This window comes from Hyperoodon ampullatus (assembly GCF_949752795.1).
Source record: "Hyperoodon ampullatus genome assembly, chromosome: 8".
In the NCBI taxonomy this organism is placed as follows: domain Eukaryota; kingdom Metazoa; phylum Chordata; class Mammalia; order Artiodactyla; family Ziphiidae; genus Hyperoodon; species Hyperoodon ampullatus.
This window is the reverse complement of record NC_136921.1, coordinates 51724782-51743570: the sequence shown is the minus strand read 5'-3', so window position 1 is coordinate 51743570 and position 18789 is coordinate 51724782. Positions and strand designations below refer to the sequence as shown.

Genomic DNA, 18789 nt, shown 5'->3' with positions numbered 1-18789 from the left:
ACCAGGGCTCGAACCTGTGTCCCCTGCATTGGTAGGCAGATTCTTAACCACTGCACCACCAGGGAAGTCCCTAAACACAGAGATTCTTAAATGGTAAATTTAACAAAAATTTGCGTAACAAGGGAATTCCCGGGCAGTCCAGTGGTTAGGACGCAGGGCTTTCACTGCCACGGGCCCAGGTTCAATCCCTGGTCAGGGAACTAAGATCTTGCAAGCCATGTGGCATGGACAAAAAAAAAGGCGTAACAAAAAGACAATCGGTTTCATGATGCCATTAAACTTATCTGTACCATATGTACCATATGCTCACTCAATATATGGAGACTGTCTGGTTCTAAATGTTTACATATATTTAAATATAATTCCACAGAAAGGATGTCAGTATGCTACGACATCACGTAAGTTTCAGGATTTTTGAAATGAATCAATCAGAAAATGACAACGCCCACAACGACACAGGATATTTCCAGGTACTCCACCCTATATAATAAAAGGTGAACTAAGAGTTGAAAAATACAGAGGGTACTGTTTCTCATACTATGACTGAGAGATTACCTGCATGAGAATGTCAGAATCACTTATGGTGACAAAATCAAAACAGTGATCACTTGAGAAGGCTAGAGGGAGAGGGATCAGGGGTGGCAGTACTGATCAGAAAGAGGCACAAGAGAATTTTCTGGGGATAACAGAAATATTCCATATCTTCATCTAAGTGGTCACCAAGAGTATTCATATGCAAACTTGTTGAGCCGAACACCTAAAATTTATGCATTCTTCTGTTTGTAAATTTACCTCAGTAAACTACGGGGGGTGGGGGAAGGGCAGATTTCTTTAATCTCTCTAAGATACAGATAAAGGAGATACAGAAGGTTAGAGGTGATGCCCAGGAACCTGGATTTTAATTTGCATCCCAGGGTACTTCACATGCACACTAAAATTTGAGATAGTATAGTGGCTTAAACTGTCAGTACTAGACATAGCTTTATGTTTTAATAACTAATAGATTTTTTAAAATCTCAATTTCTTTAGGACATTACTGAATTGGATATGAAATAAATGTAGGTAAATCTCACTTCTATGAAGCTGACAAACCCAACACAATTATTCAATATTTTCAGGTTTGGGGGACCCCAGGATATTTTAGATGCTCCTAATTTCAAAACATTTTATAACCAAGTCTGAATTCAACAAATGCAGGCATTAAAAATTCCAAGAAAACAAATTTGAGGATCATTTGTGTTACAGGGAATGAATCACTTAGAATACTTCCTTATTATAAGGAAACATGATTTCCTTTTTGCAGTGTCTGACTTCTGTACTTGTTAAAATAATTTAATGAAGTGTTTTTGATTGATTCATATACTTTTCTAAATGCAAGATATTCTAAAATACACTTGTAAAATAGCACTTCTAAAAATTTCAGCTCTTAAAATGTACATTGTCCTTTTAGTAATATTTATGTCTAAAACCATATTACAATATGCAAAACAGTACATATCTTCTTTCTCCTAGAATGTACATTTTGAAAGGGCAGGAACACTAGATTTTTTAACCTGTGAAATTACCTGTAAAAAATATCAGGATCATTGCTAAAAACAACTTCGTGTGACTGGTAAGTTGGTATAGGCTATATCTTCTTGTATAATATGATCCTTCTCTATCTCCAAAATTTTAATAGATATTCCACTCACTACTCTTCTCCAAAAAAGACAAAGAAATTGAAAATGCCATACCCTCGTATGTTTACGAATAAGTCTTCCGCAGCTTTGTGAATGTGGAAAACTTCATCCCGAAAGAGAGAGAGGCAAGAGCTACTTTGAAGAGCTAGCTTCCAAAGGTTCAGTGCTGTTGCATCAGTATTTAGGATCCCATGGCACAAAATAAATCCAACTTTAAACAAATGAAAAAGAAGTGCAAATATAAAAGTATTCCAAAGTTAGATTATTTCAGTTACAGGGTAGCTTTTCAAAAGTAAAGGAACATTAACAAATCACTAAACTGAGGCTTTTAAGTGACAATAATACATATACATACAAGATGCCAGCAATATTTCTCTTTTTCAATTATAATTTTCTGTACTCTGCAAAACCAGTGCTTTGAACCTACACTGATGAAATGGGAAAAAATGTCACTTCTGGGTTGAGAAGGAAGTGGTTTTAAAAAATGAGTAAAAGATACTTTAAGCCAGAGATCAGAAGCTACCAATTTACACATAATACAATAATCATTACAGTTGTTACAAAAACTGAAAAAGAAAGCTAATCTACTCTGCTAAATCTCTAGAAGAAATTAAATAGCACCTCACATTTTCATAGCAAATTGTAGTTTTTACTAAATAAGTCCTTTGACATGATTATCCTATAGTGTAGAAAGAACCAGTGGTATCCTTTTCTTATAATTGAAGAAATGAAGGTCAATGACTTGACTAAAGTTATACTAATAAAGTATTAGAGCTAGACTTTGCCTCAAGCAGTTACTGTTAAAGTCCAATATTCTTTCAATATATTACGCTGCTCTCTATCATATGAATTGAAGTATCTTTTACCTTCTGTCATCTAATTTAGAAATCCTACATAAATGTGTAATGCTGTACGTTTGATGTCCTCCCTAGCGCTCTATTCTAGGCCATAAAACCTCATCTTTCATTCCTTCAACATTACTGAGTGCATATTACAAACTAGGTACCGTACTGGCCAGTTACAAATTCAATCCTATTTTCTGTGAGATTTCCCTCTGATTCTCAATAGTCACTCTCATCTTTAAACTCCTGCATCGTTAACATTTAACTTGCCATTTGTCTTTTATTCTTAGCTCAAACTTCCTTTTAAAGGGTCACTATACAAGCAAGCTAACTCTTAAGCATATATTGAGAAGTCATACATACAGAAGTACATTGAACTTCCTTAAATTTCCTGAAATATATTAAGATGTTTTTCATACAACAGGGCCCCTAAATGCAAGCCTAATTATTTGATCTAGTACGTAACCAAAGACATAGAACATACTGTATGAAAATTTTAAAAATCCTTAAAAGAAGTTTTGTAAAAATTTTTGCCTCGTGTACTGACTTTTTTTTTTTTTTTAATAAATTTGTTTATTTATTTATTTATTTTTGGCTGCGTTGGGTCTTCATTGTTGTGCACGGGCATTCTCTAGTTGCCGTGAGTGGGGGGGCTACTCTTCGTTGCGGTGCGCAGGCTTCTCACTGCAATGGCTTCTCTTATTGCGGAGCATGGACTCTAGGCACACAGGCTTCAGTAGTTGCGGCACGCGGGCTCAGTAGCTGTGGCTCACGGGCTCTAGAGAGCAGGCTCAGTAGTTGTGGTGCACGGGCTTAGTTACTCCGTGGCATGTGGGATCTTCCCAGACCAGGGCTCGAACCCATGTTCTCTGCATTAGCAGGCGGATTCTTAACGACTGTGCCACCAGGGAAGTCCCATGTACTGACTTTTTATACTCTAATCCCCTTAGTACAATGAAATTTCACTTAGTGCCTTGTACCTCAATGTATACTTAGATTCACAAGATTGCTGCTGATAATAAAATTTCTCTGAGAATATTATCAGTTTCATTATGGGTTACTATATATTTTACTTTTTTAAGATATGAGTCACATTATACATTAAGATATATTCATTTGCTTATGATAAGATCAATAAAAGGTAAATTAATTTAAAATAGCCCAAGATTAGGAAGACAATTTATTAATTGAAGCACACATTAACCTCCTTTCCCCACTAAGGTCTCAATAAAAGGACAGGAAAAAAAATTTTTTTAAGCCATAAAAATATTAGAAAACAAGATAGAAGACCAATACTAGACAAGAAAGTTGGAGAAAATCTTTGAAGAAAGAAAGACTGTACTATCAATTTAAAAAGAGGTCTTTCCCAAGGAGTCCTCTTAGTGTAATTAATAGATTAAGAACTGACCCTGAAAAGAATATCAGGATAAGTTATTGTGTAACTGCATTCAAAAGAGCGGGGTCCTCAACATTCCAGACCCTCAACAATGCTTGGTCCTAGGCTATAATCTAGACAAGTGACTCTGAAACTTCAGCTTTCTAGCAGGATCCCTGGGAAGGCGTATTAAATCACAGGTTGCTGGGATCCATTCAGAGTTTCTCATTCAGTAGGTCTAGGGTAGAGATCAATATTCTGCATATCTAACAAGTTCCTAGGTGATGCTGCTAGCCTTTGAACTAATCTAGAGCAAAGCTCTAAAGAAAGTAGACCATCTTCTATAGAAAGTCCTAGAGTGGGAATTGGTGTCAAAGAGAAGTGCACAGTTTGACCTAATTCTATTAATTCTACTCAAGGCTCAAATAAATGAAAGCAGCAAAACTGAGTAAACATTCCTTACTTTTGGCAATTGTGGTTATCCCAAATCTGTTTGCCTTTTCCATGCCCAGGTATCCTCCCCTTAGGGTAGTCTGCCTTCTGACTCACATCCCTGATCATTACACAAAGCCTGCATTCAGCATTCCCTTTTAAGGTAAAGACTGCGGGGAAACAGTCCTATTTAATGCTAGAGGTCACTCATGACACCTAACTCCACTAATCACACTAGTTCTTTATCCACACATTCATAAACATAAAACAGTCAAGGATCACTATACTTTTGAGCAAAATCAATACTCTGAAAGTTGTGTTTTTAAATCAACAAAGCACGAAAACCTTAACTACCATTATAAAAGAAAATATAAACATCCAAACCTGATCAATGTAAACATTATAATTAATAAAAATGGCTAAGGGCAGGGAGTGTGTGCTAAATTCTTCCTCTTTCATACTAACAACAGTGCTACTCAAACTGCCAGTGCATACTGAGACTAAGTAGAGAACTGAGAGTATTTAGAAACTTTCATTCAGAAAACTTTTCATTGACAGCAATTTATAAGTAGAAACCTAATAACAATCAAATTGTTAGATTAAATTGAATCTAATGATTAAAATGTGGGCTTTTATTTTGTCTTTGCTTATTACTTTATTTCTGATAATTCCAGTAATTCAGTTCCACTGCATTTTATAAAAGTATCAATCTAAAAATCACTAAAAAAGAAAAATTGGTCCTTCACCAGTTTTAGAAACAGTATAATAAAAAGTCATCAAGTAGTACCTAAATGTTAATAAATTAAGAAACAAGAACTATAAGAAATAAAAAGCACAAACTGCTCAAAATTATTCCCCTCTGCCAGTGGACCTGGGGTGGTAGAAAAAATATTATAGCAATTCTCATTTACATTATATCTGTGTGTCTATTTCTCCCATAGTTTGTGAACCTCCTAGGAGTGCAAACAAGTAATTTTATCTCCCATGCAAACATGAGTCATCTATTACATATACTAAAGTAAATTAAGACCAAAAACCATAACTGAATAAATGCAATATGAAGAAAATCATTAAAAATAAAATAAAAATTTAGTTTGGATGGCTGTGTTGAAAGGAAATATAATGTAGACCATCAGCCTTGGACTTAGTGTGGGTTCTCTGTCTTTGTCACTTACTAGCTGTGTGGACTAAACTTTAGATTCCTCATCTATAAAATAGACCATCTACCCTAACAGGGTGAGTATAAGGATTGAATGAGGTAATGTACATAGAAGGCTTAGCACAGTGCTTGGCACAAAGGTAATACATGTTACCTGTTATTTTTCTCTAAAACTTAAACCTGAGGGGTAATCAAAAACTAACCAATTTTACTTACAGATAATCCATTTTTCCATGGCATCCAAAGAGAGATATTCACAAGGCATCTTAAAAAGAGAAAATATAAATTTGTGGCTTAAAGAAATTCTTAAAAAAATATTCTGTATTGAGTCACTCCTCCTCTTCCTCCTGAGAAGTCTGACTACTCAACTCTTGGTTCAAATACCACCACAACATATTTGAAAAGTTGGACGAAAGTTTTATAACCTATATTTATACTTGCAGTCCATAAAGGACAATGAAAGCTGTGCCTCTTTCACATTTACACACCCTGAAACTTCTCTTTAAAAAATACTGTTGCTAAATTGTTTTCAATCTGATAAATGACTACTTCCAAATTTCCCAAGTCTATTGCAGAGTTTGCAGTATTCCAAAGGATAAAATTTTAGTCAAGAAAAGATTTATGTACCTCGATGTTCACTGTCTCACTCAAATCAGTAATTATGTGTGTATATTCTCCATATGCATAACATCTATGTTCATATACACAGAAAAAAGCTTGAAAAGAAATGTAACAGAATACAACAGCGATTTTCTCTAGTTGGTGAGATTTGGGATGATTTTTGTTTTCTTCTTTATAATTTTCTGAATCTTCCAAATTTTCTACCATAATAAGGCAAAGCAAATTTTTAAACCTTAAAAGAAAATACTCGTACTATTAATTTTACTAACTTAGCATCAGAATCTAGAAATACAAAAACTAAATGGTATGATTTAAATACTGAGCATTTTACAATAAATAAACTTCACTGACAGGCTAATACTAATTAGAAGAAAAACTGCAATAGCACTGCTTAACTGATATTTTTTTTAAAAAATCAACTTTACTATTTTCATTCAAAAAAGAAAATACAGAACCATACAGTATCAGACTGTGCAGGGTTAAGCATTGTACTGGGTGCACTGATGAGACTCAATAATTGAGCATTTCTCCACTGGTCAGCTGAAAGATTCCTTCGTGGATACACCATCTGAAGAGAAATCAGTGCATCTGAAAGAGACTAATTAAATAGAAAAAAAAGAAAGTTGAGGAATAAAATCGTTTTTTTTTTTTCAGTTTCCATTTAAATTCCAGCCACAACTGCTGTGTGTTTCTAACTGTATCATCGTAAAACAAGAGCCTAATTACAACTATGCTCCATATAATATTTGAGGTGGGTTCCAGTTATCCTCCTCTAGATTTTTTTTTTTAACTTCATGAAGCTACATAGATTCTGCATTCCTCAGCAAAAGCTTAGCTCAAGAAATCATGTTACTTTCTTAAGGTGAAAATGTTTGGCAACCTTGAGATCTTTGTTTCAAAAAGGGTAGAGAGTCTAGGGTAATCATTTTGTGCATCACTTTCTACTCAATAGCTCTCACTGAAAGAAAAAGACATTAACGTTACATGACCAAGTGTTAATGAGCTCAACATGTTTCATATTTCTTCAAAGAATGCCTTCTAAAAATAACACACTGTAAAAAATATAAAAATAAACAAACAAACAAAAAATAACACACTGTACTTTATCTTAATAAATTACTTAACTTCTATTTGCCATTTGGTCTATTAATTATAGCTTTATCATCTAGGTATTTAATTTTTCATCTCATCTGATTCTTGCTTGCTTTTAACTATTCTTTGCTATTCACCCCTCCTTCCTAAAGATTCTGTAAGAGTGGTTCTTTAATCTGGCTGCACATAAATTGCCAGGGAAGTCTGTTCAGAAAAAGAGAATCCAGGGCTCTGCCTGAACCAGAACCTCTGGGAGTAAAGCCCAGGAATCTGTTCTTATCACACTTCACCAAGTGATTCAGAATAGCTTTTTAAATTAAATTAACTGAATTTTAACAAATCCTAGCAAATACATGATGGTCTTTCTATCAAAACCTTGAGATATCACAGAACATCGGAAAAATCAAGATTAGGAAAAAACTGGTCTAATCCAAATGGACAATTCTCCTCAAGTAATTATTAATTGTCTAATATATGCTAATGGCTATGGAGAACTTAAATAGAGATCCAACAGCCTTTAAAAGAAATTTTCATCAACTAACTGGGAAAAGAACCAAATTTGAAGTGGCTAACTAAAAACAAGGCCATACATGATTGGCAAGAAGTTAGAAACAGATCCAGAGAAAAAATAGGAAAGGAGTAGGGAAGACATTTCTAGGTGAGGAAAAAGGACTATCAAAATCAGAGAGACAGACAACAATGATCTGCTCAGCACTTTGAGGAATCCTGACACTTTCATCTACAATGCTGAGTTTTACTTCAAAACTAATGTCATCTACTAGCCTCTTTCAAACTAATGATTCAACTAACTCCAAGACATTAAACCTACATAAATTTGTAGGTATAATACAGCTATGCAAAGAAATTAAACTGGAAATGCATCTTCAGAATTTTCATGGGAGTAAGAAAACTGAAGGAAAATTCTTGCTGTCAACTGTATGTTAAAAAAAAAAAAAAGCGTAGATTCATACAAAATACTGTATTACTAAGAAGTCTAACTCCAGGCTTCCCTGGTGGCACCATGGTTAAGAATCCTCCTGCCAAGGCAGGGGACATGGGTTCGAGCCCTGGTGTGGGAAGATCCCACATGCCGTGGAACAACTAAGCCCGTGTGCCACAACTACTGAGCCTGCGCTCTGGAGCCCGCGAGCCACAACTACTGAGCCCGTGTGCCACAACTACTGAAGCCTGCGTGCCTAGAGCTCATGCTCTGCAACAAGAGAAGCCACCGAAATGAGAAGCCCACGCACTGCAACGAAGAGTAGCCCTCACTTGCCGCAACTAGAGAAAGCTTGCACACAGCAACAAAGACCCAATGCAGCCAAAAATAAAATTAAAAAAAAAAAAAAAAGTCTAACTCTCATCATTCAAAGAGAACAATGGGCCAAGATTCTAATACCCTGGGTTTTAGCTCTAGTTTTGCCACTATTGCTACCAAATGGCTTACTTCATCATATCATTTCTCCAGCCTCAATTTCCTTATCTATAAATAATGAGGATACCTGTAAATTTCCTTGATGTGCTTAGGAACTAGCCCTCCCTCAGAGAAGCCATAAAGGCAAGACTCTAAACCAAAACTATTTCATTAAGAACTATTTTTTTAATATACCATAAAAGACATGCCAAATTATCACAAAACTCCTGTAGTATTTCTCTCATTAAGAGGCTAAATTATAATAATATAGCTAAAATTTATTAAATACTATGTACCGAAATACTCTTTACAAAGTAACTCATTTAATACTGCACTTTTACAGGTAAGAAAACTGAGGTATACTGAAGCTGGTTAAGTAACTTGCCCAATATTACACTGTAATTGGCAGAGTTGGGATTAGAACCCAAGCAATCTGATATGAGTATAGACATTCTCAAATACTAAACTTCACTGTCTCTATACACTATACTGAACCTAAAAACTACAATGGATCAATATATTCCTGAGCCTCTATTCACTATTCTGAATCTAATTAATGAGTTCTCTGGTTCACAATTAGATAAAACCATGCATAGCTTTTACTCACATCCCATTATAATTTTCTTTCTTAAAAGTAGTTTATCACTCTAACTATCCACCCTTAAGCTATCTCATATGCCTATTGAAGCACCCCTAAAAACCAGCTCTTACCTTGCTATGGGGTACAAATTCTTCCATCATCTTCTTTAAAGGGTTTTCATAATCCACAATCATCTGACCAAGACGTGGGTATTCTCGGTCACTTAAAACAGACATATCAAATATCACTGAGTTGTAAGCCATAAAATTAATTGGGAATTTCACACAGATTTTTATAATGCAGGTTTACCTTGCTCCATGGGTCATTTCATGCGCGTAGTTGTATAATCCAATGATTGCCTTCCTTTCTTCAATTCGAGACAGCAGTATCATTAGTGTTGTATACGTTATGATCAAATCTAAGTAGTTCTTTGTTAAATCAAAGTTTACAGTCTAGGGAAAAAAAAACATTAAGTTCAACTCCTTCCTATTTCACAAACTTTTAAGCACACACACAAAAATCTTCATGGCAGCTACTGAAAGCTAATAATTTTCTATAGTTATTTGTTTTATCCCCATTTCTGAAATTCTATCTAATTCCTTTCACCAAAAACATGCCTAAAATTTGGGAGTTATAGATAATAGTTTTGTGTTTGTGACACAATTTTATGGATGAAACAGAGTCTGTGATCACCCTATTCAAACTGTTAACAGTTTAAAAGAATAACCAAAACCAGAAATATAATAAACATGAAAGCAAATCTCACTAAGCAAGAAAAAAGGAGTATTAAATAAATAAATAAGTTCACCATTAAGTCAGGAGACATTTTTCACTTTGACTTCCTATATCTAGAAATTGACTTATTAAGAAAGATTTTTATCAAGTATGCTTTTTATAGAGAAAAGGATTACTTGTGTAACCTTTTAAAATTGGGCCTATTAAAATAAATACTAAAATTAACAACTATTTCCGAATATGTATAAGATTTATATTCAATGACAATCAAATAAACAAGCAAAAATACAGTATAACTCCTTACTTTAAAAAATATGAGCCAAATTAACAATGCTGAAACTTTATATACTAATCATTTAAATTTTCTCTAAAGAAAAGCATTTGATTCCCTTAGTTCTACTAGAAACAGACAGAAGAATTGGAAATTTTTCTGAAAATAATACTTACAATATCAAAGAAGACTTGGCAAACATCAATAGTATTCAGCAATTCACAAACATGGTCCTGAAAATAAAAGTTTATTTAAACCTTTTACCTATATGAATACTACTAAATTCAGAAAACACACACAAATAAAATGTATTTTGAATTTTTGTTCTAGAAGAATTCTAATTATCTACAAGTGACAGAACAATTTATATGATTAACAAATATCAATCTATCTCTGAAATGTTAAATTCTATACATTAAAATACATACCTTAAATTCCATAACATCTACAAATGTGAAGTAATATAATGCCAGATTTTTCAGAATCTCTGATTTTTCTTTCTGTAGTTGTGCAAGCTGTTGCTGTGAAAACAAAATTAGAATGCATTGTTTACTGAGAACAAAATTATTTAGTTTTACTACAAACTATCTTCTTTTATGATTGCTAAATGGAAGCACAAGCTTTTAGGACAATATTTCTAGATGATTAAGGCTCTTTTAAAAAACCAAAATACTTGAGACAGCAACTGCTAATAGTGACCAGCAACTGACATTGTGAGGCTATAAAACGAATCAAAGCAGATTAGTACCAAACTGCACTACTATTAAGGAAAATCGGAAAGTGTTAGGAAAAAATAATTATCAAATGAACTCTTTAAAAAAACTAAAAACAACTCAAGAGCATGACCACATTACTAGAAGTGGGAGAAAAGAAGGTGAAAAACATTATAATTTACACTACAAAAAACAATATGCTTTATAAATTTGGAACTTACCAAAAAGAACATCCAGGCAAAGCCACGTTACGCATGCAAAATAAAATGTAGATACAAACATAAAATACAGTAACGGTTCCCTGACCAGATCCACAAAACACAATAATACATTAAAGAAAAGCAAAAACCAAAACAACAAAAAAGAAATGAGAAAGAAGCAAAACTAGAGTTAAGACACTGGTAAACATATGAAGGAGGAAATGTGAATACAAAAAACAAATATTATTTCAATCAACTGTATTATTAAATTTATAAAAGTCCTAAGTTTTCTCTTTAAAACAACGAGTAATATAATTTCTGAAAGAATCCAGCCATATTTAACATCATATATCATAAGTCTGCCAGAATTCCAGAAAAACATCTAGAACCTATGTGATACTCTGAATGTAGTCTATAGAATAGAAACTCCACATCTTCCACTTCTGTTAGAAGAGCAGAATCTCAGGCCCACCTCAAACCTACCAAATCAGAATCTGCCGTTTAACAAGATACCCAGGTGATCTGAATGCACATTAAATATAAAATAATTCACCTAGAACATGAGAAAACCAAAAAATATGAGAAAGTGATTCAAAATATCAAACTTGCTATCAAAGCCCATACAGTTTTGAGGCCCTCAATCAGTTCTTACTTATACCTACACAGGAGTGTTGGGGGAGAGGTGCCTCTACACATAATTGTATTGAACCATTATGATGTCAGAAAATTTATAATAGTGAGCATAACATCAGGAGATTAAAAAAACTATTAGAAGACTATTTAAAAAACAGCAAGCACAGCATTCTGGTAGACCCAACTATTATAAAGCGCCCTAGACACGGCAGTCCCTGAGGACATGTAAAAAAGCGTAAACGAAGTATCTCTACTTCCCCTGTATACCAGGCAAACTGAGATATATACTTATAGTGATGTATGTAACTGTTCTAGCTTTATCTGTGGGAGTAGTTGACTTTATTTTGAACAATATATGTTTCAAAACAATTCTATATTTATATGCACACTTTTAATCATTACCACTCACAACATCAAGCAGACACCTTTTTAAATGATTCTGTTTCCTCAGATTATACTACCTTTACCTTGTTCAATAACATTAAACATTTACAATTGATGTCTTAATCCTTTCCCCTACTTTTCAGTACTTTAAATTTGAACTTTGCAAGGTAACAGGTGAAAGTAAACTCATAATATAATAGGATAAAAAGCAAAAGTATAATTTGGTTGCTACTGGGTTAATTATTAATAGTGCCTCCTTTCAATTTCAGTGTCCTAGTTTGGACAAAAAATGACACAGTCACCACCTTATTATGGGCCTTAAGGATCTTTTATACAAATTCTCATTTTGCATATTAAGAAGCTAATGCTCACAGAACTTAAAAGAATCTTCCCAAGGTTATATAACTACTTAATATGACAAGGCCAGGATTAGAAATTTCATATCCATGCTCCTAATAAAGTGTTCTTTCTACCATTCCACATGCCCCCCATATTCCTTTTTAATAGTAAAGTCTCATTATGGTCTCAATTTCTCATTCAATTTTATTTCCCCCCAAATTGTATGTAACTAGCCTCTACACTGGCTAAAACAAATTGACTGAACTAAAGGATATCTGAGTTCAAAATAACTACTCAAGTTTTTAAGACCGTACATAATTTGGTCCTAATTTACGTTTCCAATCTAAATTTCCCCTACATCCATTCACACACTATACACAGTAGCCAAAACAAACTATTCACTATTTTCTATACACATCTCATGTTTTCTTTACTGTTTCCTCTCTTGAGATGTCCAAATTCCACCACTCATGTGTGTCCAAATCCTACTACGCCTAAACTACTCAATTTAAATGTTGACTTTCAAGAAAACATCCCTGACTGAACTTTTTCCCTCAATGCAAATAACACCTCCCTACTCTAAATGTGTATAATTTCTAATAATATCACTTTCTACCTTATATCAGTTACCTCCAACACTATGAGACAGTGTAACAAACTCTACAGCCCATATCAAACAGCTCTGCACATAAAGAAGTACACAATATAAACATCTATCAGATGAGTGATCAGGACAATTTTAAAAGACCTTTATATGTCAGTGTCAGATGACATGTTTTAGCAAGTGACACCCACCTCTTACTGTGAAATCATGGCTAATACCCCCATTATCAAAATGGGAGCTGATATGGGCAGTTTAGCCAAGATAATATATATGAGAACACTTTACAGTGCCTGGCACCCAGAAGCTGCTCATTAAATATTAAGTGAATAACAGAAGATGCTCACAGACCACTTCTCCAAAATAAGCAAGAATAAAGCTGTTTTAAATAATCCCAATACTACTCACAGTGCTTCTAATAAGACCTGATATTAACTGAGCATGCTCTCTTTGTCAGGCAGTGCTCCAAATAACATACAAGTATTTCACAAAATCCCCTCAACGTCTCTACAAATAGTTACAACTATGTTCCCTATTTAATGAAAATAAATTCTATAAAGCTCTGCATGAAAGTTCAACTATAACAACAAAGAATAAAAGTGTCTACAACTCCTGGGCTTCAGCTGCAAAAAAATGCTCCATTTTAGTTTTTAAAGTGAAGTAGAGCAGACACTACCAAAAAGTATTTAACTTCTAGGTTCAACATCCAGAGCAAGTTTTTTTCCCCATTATCTCTTTGTTTTATAGTAAATAAAAAGTAGGAAATGGTTTAAGAATATAGATCAGTAATAGATTGTTTGATGCTACAGAACAGAACATTAGAAAAGTACAATTTTGAGAAATGATTCTATCAATATTCGCTAACACTTTAAAAGCATATAATGGATACAGGGGTTAACTATATGAGCAAAATACCTGTACAATGCTTTCATTAAAGCTTCTAACTGCGGATCATTATTCTTAAAATTTAAGTAAAATGTGTAGAAACAAAATAAACAGGATAAATAGCCATGCAGATCACAAAATAAGATATCTTTGCAATGAAAGTTCTTGGTAATTAATCTTTGTACAATTAAGCATTTTCTACACAAAATATAAGTATCTAAAAAACTGATTGAAATTTAGTATTTACTAGCTTTCATTCTTTCAAAGAAAAGATACTAGCAAATTACAATAAGGAACCAATGACTAAGAGAGCTAACTCAGATTTTCAACATAAAGGAAAGTGGCTGAAGTCCTTTACTCACCCATTTCAAATAGTCTTTCATCATCGAAACTGCTTATGCATAATAAATTATTTTTCTTGACCTAAACTATGCTAGTATTGTGTTCCTCTTAAAAAACAACCAAGTTTGGTTCAGGGAAGGCTTTGTTCAATTTCTTAGTATGATATTCTAAATCAGGCTTTTCTTTCTTTTTTATTTAATTTTATTATTATTTATTTATTTATTTTGGGGGGGCTAAATTGGGTCTTCATTGCTGCATGAAGGCTTTCCCTAGTTGCAGCGAGCAGGGGCTACTCTTTGTTGCGGTGCGCGGGCTTCTCATTGTGGTGGCTTCTCTTGTTGCTGAGCACGGGCTGTAGGCCCGGGGGCTTCAGTAGTTGCAGTGCAAGGGCTCAGTAGTTGTGGCTTGCAGGCTCAGTAGTTGTGGCACATGGGCTTAGTTGCTCCACGGCATGTGGGATCCTCCCGGACCAGGACTTGAACCCGTGTCCCCTGCATTGGCAGGCGGATTCCCAACCACTGTGCCACCAGGGAAGTCCCTAAACCAGGCTTTTTAAAATAAGAGTGCTGAGAGGCTATTTGTGTAAACCTCTTTTAAGGAACTGCCCAGCCACCACTCTACTCATCAACACTCATGTGGAATACTAACTATAGTATGGAAGCCTCCTAACTGATCTCTGTACTTCTGCTCTTGCCTCTTCAGTCTTCTCCATATAGCAGCAGGAGAGTGGACATTATAAGGTAACACACTACCCTGAAGAGATGATTCCAATGAAGGTTATACAAGATGTTAACACTGGGTGAAGAGTATACGTGAACTCACTGTATTATTTTTGTTTTAGTCTAATATTATTTCAAAATAAAGGGTTTTAAAAAAGTTTTAATAGTTTCCCATAACACTTAAAATACAAAGTCCTTACCAATGTCTCAGAATAAAATCTGAATAGGACCCCTGCCTGTCTCTACAACTTCATCTCCCCTCATGCTCCTCCAGCCTCTCTCAGTAGTTGTCATATTGGTTTGCGTGCTATGTTCATCAAATAAATTCACCAAGGTTGGTCCCACCTCTGAGCCTTTGCACTTGCTCTTTATCATGTCTGGAATGCTCTTCTCTACTTCTTCACATAGCTCAGTCCTTCACTTCACTTCTCTTCAGAGAAGCCATTGTTGTGCACTTACCTAAAATAGTCTTCTCACCCACGTTACTCTCTTACTCCTCATCCTGCTTTCTATTTCTTCCTGCCACTTATCTCCAAATAAAAGTACATATTTATTCACTTTAGTTGTTTGTTGTCTAACATCCTAATTTGAATTGAAATTCCACAGAGGCAAGGAGGTTTGTATTATTTCATGCTATTGTATCCAAGGTCTAGAATACTAGCACACAGTAGATGCACTTTAAATGAATAAATAAATGATCTTCAAGTTTCTCAACATAAGTCATAGAATCAACTTTTAAATTGTACTAATTATCAATGAATGCAATATCAGGTATCAATTCATGTCTCAAATGAGTTTATGTATCCTAACACAGAGTGGTGATTTAGTCCCTTGAATAAATCCCTGTTGGATAAAATACTTCATTATGTCCTTACAGGATAAGAAATGAGAAACATTTAAAGAGAATGACATATTCATATCAAATATAAGCAAATCTCCTAAGATTATATGAAAATCCAAATTAACACAAAGATTAGTCATTTTAAAAAAGTTTCATGGGACCTTGTCGAACTTTCATTTTATTATATACAAATGATTCTATTGGCATTCAATATTTCATAAATGCATTTTTCTGAGCAAAAGGTAGAAAATAAATTTTAGGGAAAGTTATCCTAACACTTGCCTAGTAAATAAGCATTACTGAATGTTTCATATTTGTTACTCAACTAAATCCTCATGACAACTTTGCAAGGTTCATTTTTTAAATTATGGTAAAACATAACAAAGTCTACCATTATAGCCATATTTTATAAGTGTGCAGTTCACACGTACAAATATATCTGCATTGCTGTGCAACCATCACCCCACCTATCTCCAGAATTTTTTTCATCTTCCCAGTCATGGTATATTTTTATCCTCATTTTCCAGATATAGAAACAGACTAGAAAAGGGTAAGTTGTTAATCCAGGTCAATCAGATTTCAAAGTACAAAACACCTCTTCAATACACTTTAAAATTCAAGTTGCCACACCATGACAAAAGTAGTATAGGGATAAGCAAAGCTAAGGCTATTTTCTTCTCAGAAAATACTTCTATTTAATTGTAGCTTCATCAATCTCACAGATTGAAGCTTCTAAGAACTCTAATTCAACCTCATCATTTTATATACTAAAGTGATCTTTTTCAAGTTTATATTGTTGTCATCTGTTTAAATTAATTCTGAAAAGCAAAGAGTTTTGTTTTTTAAAGAACAGAAAGGCAAAAAAAAAAAATTAAAGGTTTTATGCATGCCTCTTTGCAATAGGACTTTACTGTTCCTCTCATCAAGAGATGTAGTTTATTTTCCCACCCTTACAATCTCAGCTGGCCTTGTGATTTGCTTTGACCAAGAGAAAGCAGCAGAAATGATACTCTTAACTTACAAGGCCTTATAGCTTCACATTTTGTTCTTTTTTGGAACACTGTCCTAAAGTGTCATGTGTGAGAAAGCTAACATATCCCACAGAAAGAAAGGTTCCACATCCTCTATCCCAACAGGCCCCATGCCCCAACCACCCACCAGATGAACGCAGCTGTGACCTAAGGCTGGTGAGACCAGCAGAGGAACTGCCCAATCAACCCCAGAATATGAAATAAGTTGTTGTTGTTTTAAGTCCATTAAGATTTGGGGTGGTCTGTTATGCAGCACTCGGTAACTGAAACAAAGATTAATATAAAGTTCAATAAAAGAAATTAAAATAATCTCTATTTCACCACCTGAGCACATTAACTTGCACCAGGAAAAATCTTGGAAGTTTAAGATTTCTGGTCACAAGATGGTTAAATTCATGCAAACTGATGAAACTAATTTTATCATTAGTATCAGAAAAGCACTAAATATATGCCCCAGTATAGTGTGGTCGGTCAGATCTAACATCTTTGTATGAAAGATATCACACTGTGTTAACGAAAATATAATTTACCTCATATAATGGTACCATTTTCCATTATGAATGAAAATGTAAATGAAGTTATTAGTCCCTTTACACTCAATTTTAATAATATTTTTTAAAAGTCTTTCAGATATGTGATTAGCTTGCTTTCACAACCTGGGTACAGAGAAATAAGTCAGGCTTTTCTTACTGATTAGATATCATAATTGTAATCAATTATACTGAGCTAATTATGTCAAGATGGCCTCAGGTGCTACTGACATGTGCAAGGTAACATGCCAACATTAAACAGTCCTTGCTGGCTATACTTTTTACTTTTTAAAGTTTTTATTTCTCTTCCTATCAATTACCATTTGCTCATGATGAGAATACCCTTTAAGGTACAATGCATTAGAAAATATACGTGTTAACAATTTTACCTAAGCAAACTCAACAAGCTTGGGCACAGTGAGAACCAAAAAGCTTATTTCTGAATAAACTTCATTTTTTATAAACTACCATTTCTGGTTGCTCAAAATCATTGGTTTTTTACAGGTTTACTGAGGTATAATTTATATACCATAAAATTCATTCATCGTAAGTGAACAATTAAATAATTTTAGTAAATGTACAGAGTTGTGCAACCACCAACCCTACCCAGTTTTAGAACATTTCCATTATCCCAAAAAGTTCCCTTGTGCCTATTTACAGTTAATCCCATTCTTACCCCCATCCCTAATAATTACTGATCTGCTTTCTGCCTCGATAAATTTGCTTTTTCCAGACACTCCCTATAAAATGAAATCAAATAATATATAAGCTTTCGACATCTAGCTTCTTTCATTTAGCCTAATGTTTCTGGAGTTCATCCATGCTATAACGTGTATTGGTAGCTTGTTTCTTTTAATTGCTAAATAGTACTCCATTAAATGCATACATTACCAATTTACTTTATTTATCAGTTGATGGGCATTTGAATTATTTCCAGTTTTAAGTTATTATGAACAATGAATGCTGCTATAAACATATCTATGTGTGGACATGTAATGTACTTCCATTTTTCTTGAGCAGATTCCTACTAGTGGTATTGCTTCCTAGCTCCCAGATGTGATTCAGAGAGGCTTGTGATATGAAAAGTAACCTCTAAAAAGAGACAAGTTACTGTAATAATATTATTCATTCATTTAGTTAACAATTATTTAGTTAACAATTATATTATTCATTTAGTCAACAAATACCCCAACCTGATATTATATTGTCAGACACTGTTGGAAGAGCTGGGGATAAAACTATGAATAAAATGATGACCCTGCCCCTAAATGAGCATACAATCTAGTGAGGACTGTATATCTAGATATACAGGTAACTCTCACTTTTTTTAGATAAATATCCAGTTTTAGAATCTGGTTACACCACACTAAC

At 34.1% G+C, this 18789-nt stretch overlaps 1 protein-coding gene across 4 annotated transcripts in view; it reads right to left on the bottom strand.

Moving 5' to 3' along the window:
- NCKAP1 (NCK associated protein 1) overlaps positions 1-18789 on the bottom strand; it is a gene marked incomplete at its 5' end in the record, with an annotated part of 96165 nt that overhangs the window by 50686 nt on the left and 26690 nt on the right. For 2 of the 4 annotated variants that reach the window (XM_079710828.1, XM_079710827.1), the window contains 7 exons: positions 1734-1890; positions 5704-5752; positions 6569-6706; positions 9326-9416; positions 9504-9646; positions 10377-10433; positions 10629-10721. In XM_079710828.1, coding sequence (XP_079566954.1) covers positions 1734-1890; positions 5704-5752; positions 6569-6706; positions 9326-9416; positions 9504-9646; positions 10377-10433; positions 10629-10721 — 728 coding nt within the window. The remainder of the gene's footprint in view (positions 1-1733; positions 1891-5703; positions 5753-6568; positions 6707-9325; positions 9417-9503; positions 9647-10376; positions 10434-10628; positions 10722-18789) is intronic. The other 2 variants (XM_079710830.1, XM_079710829.1) reach the window with 1 other exon arrangement.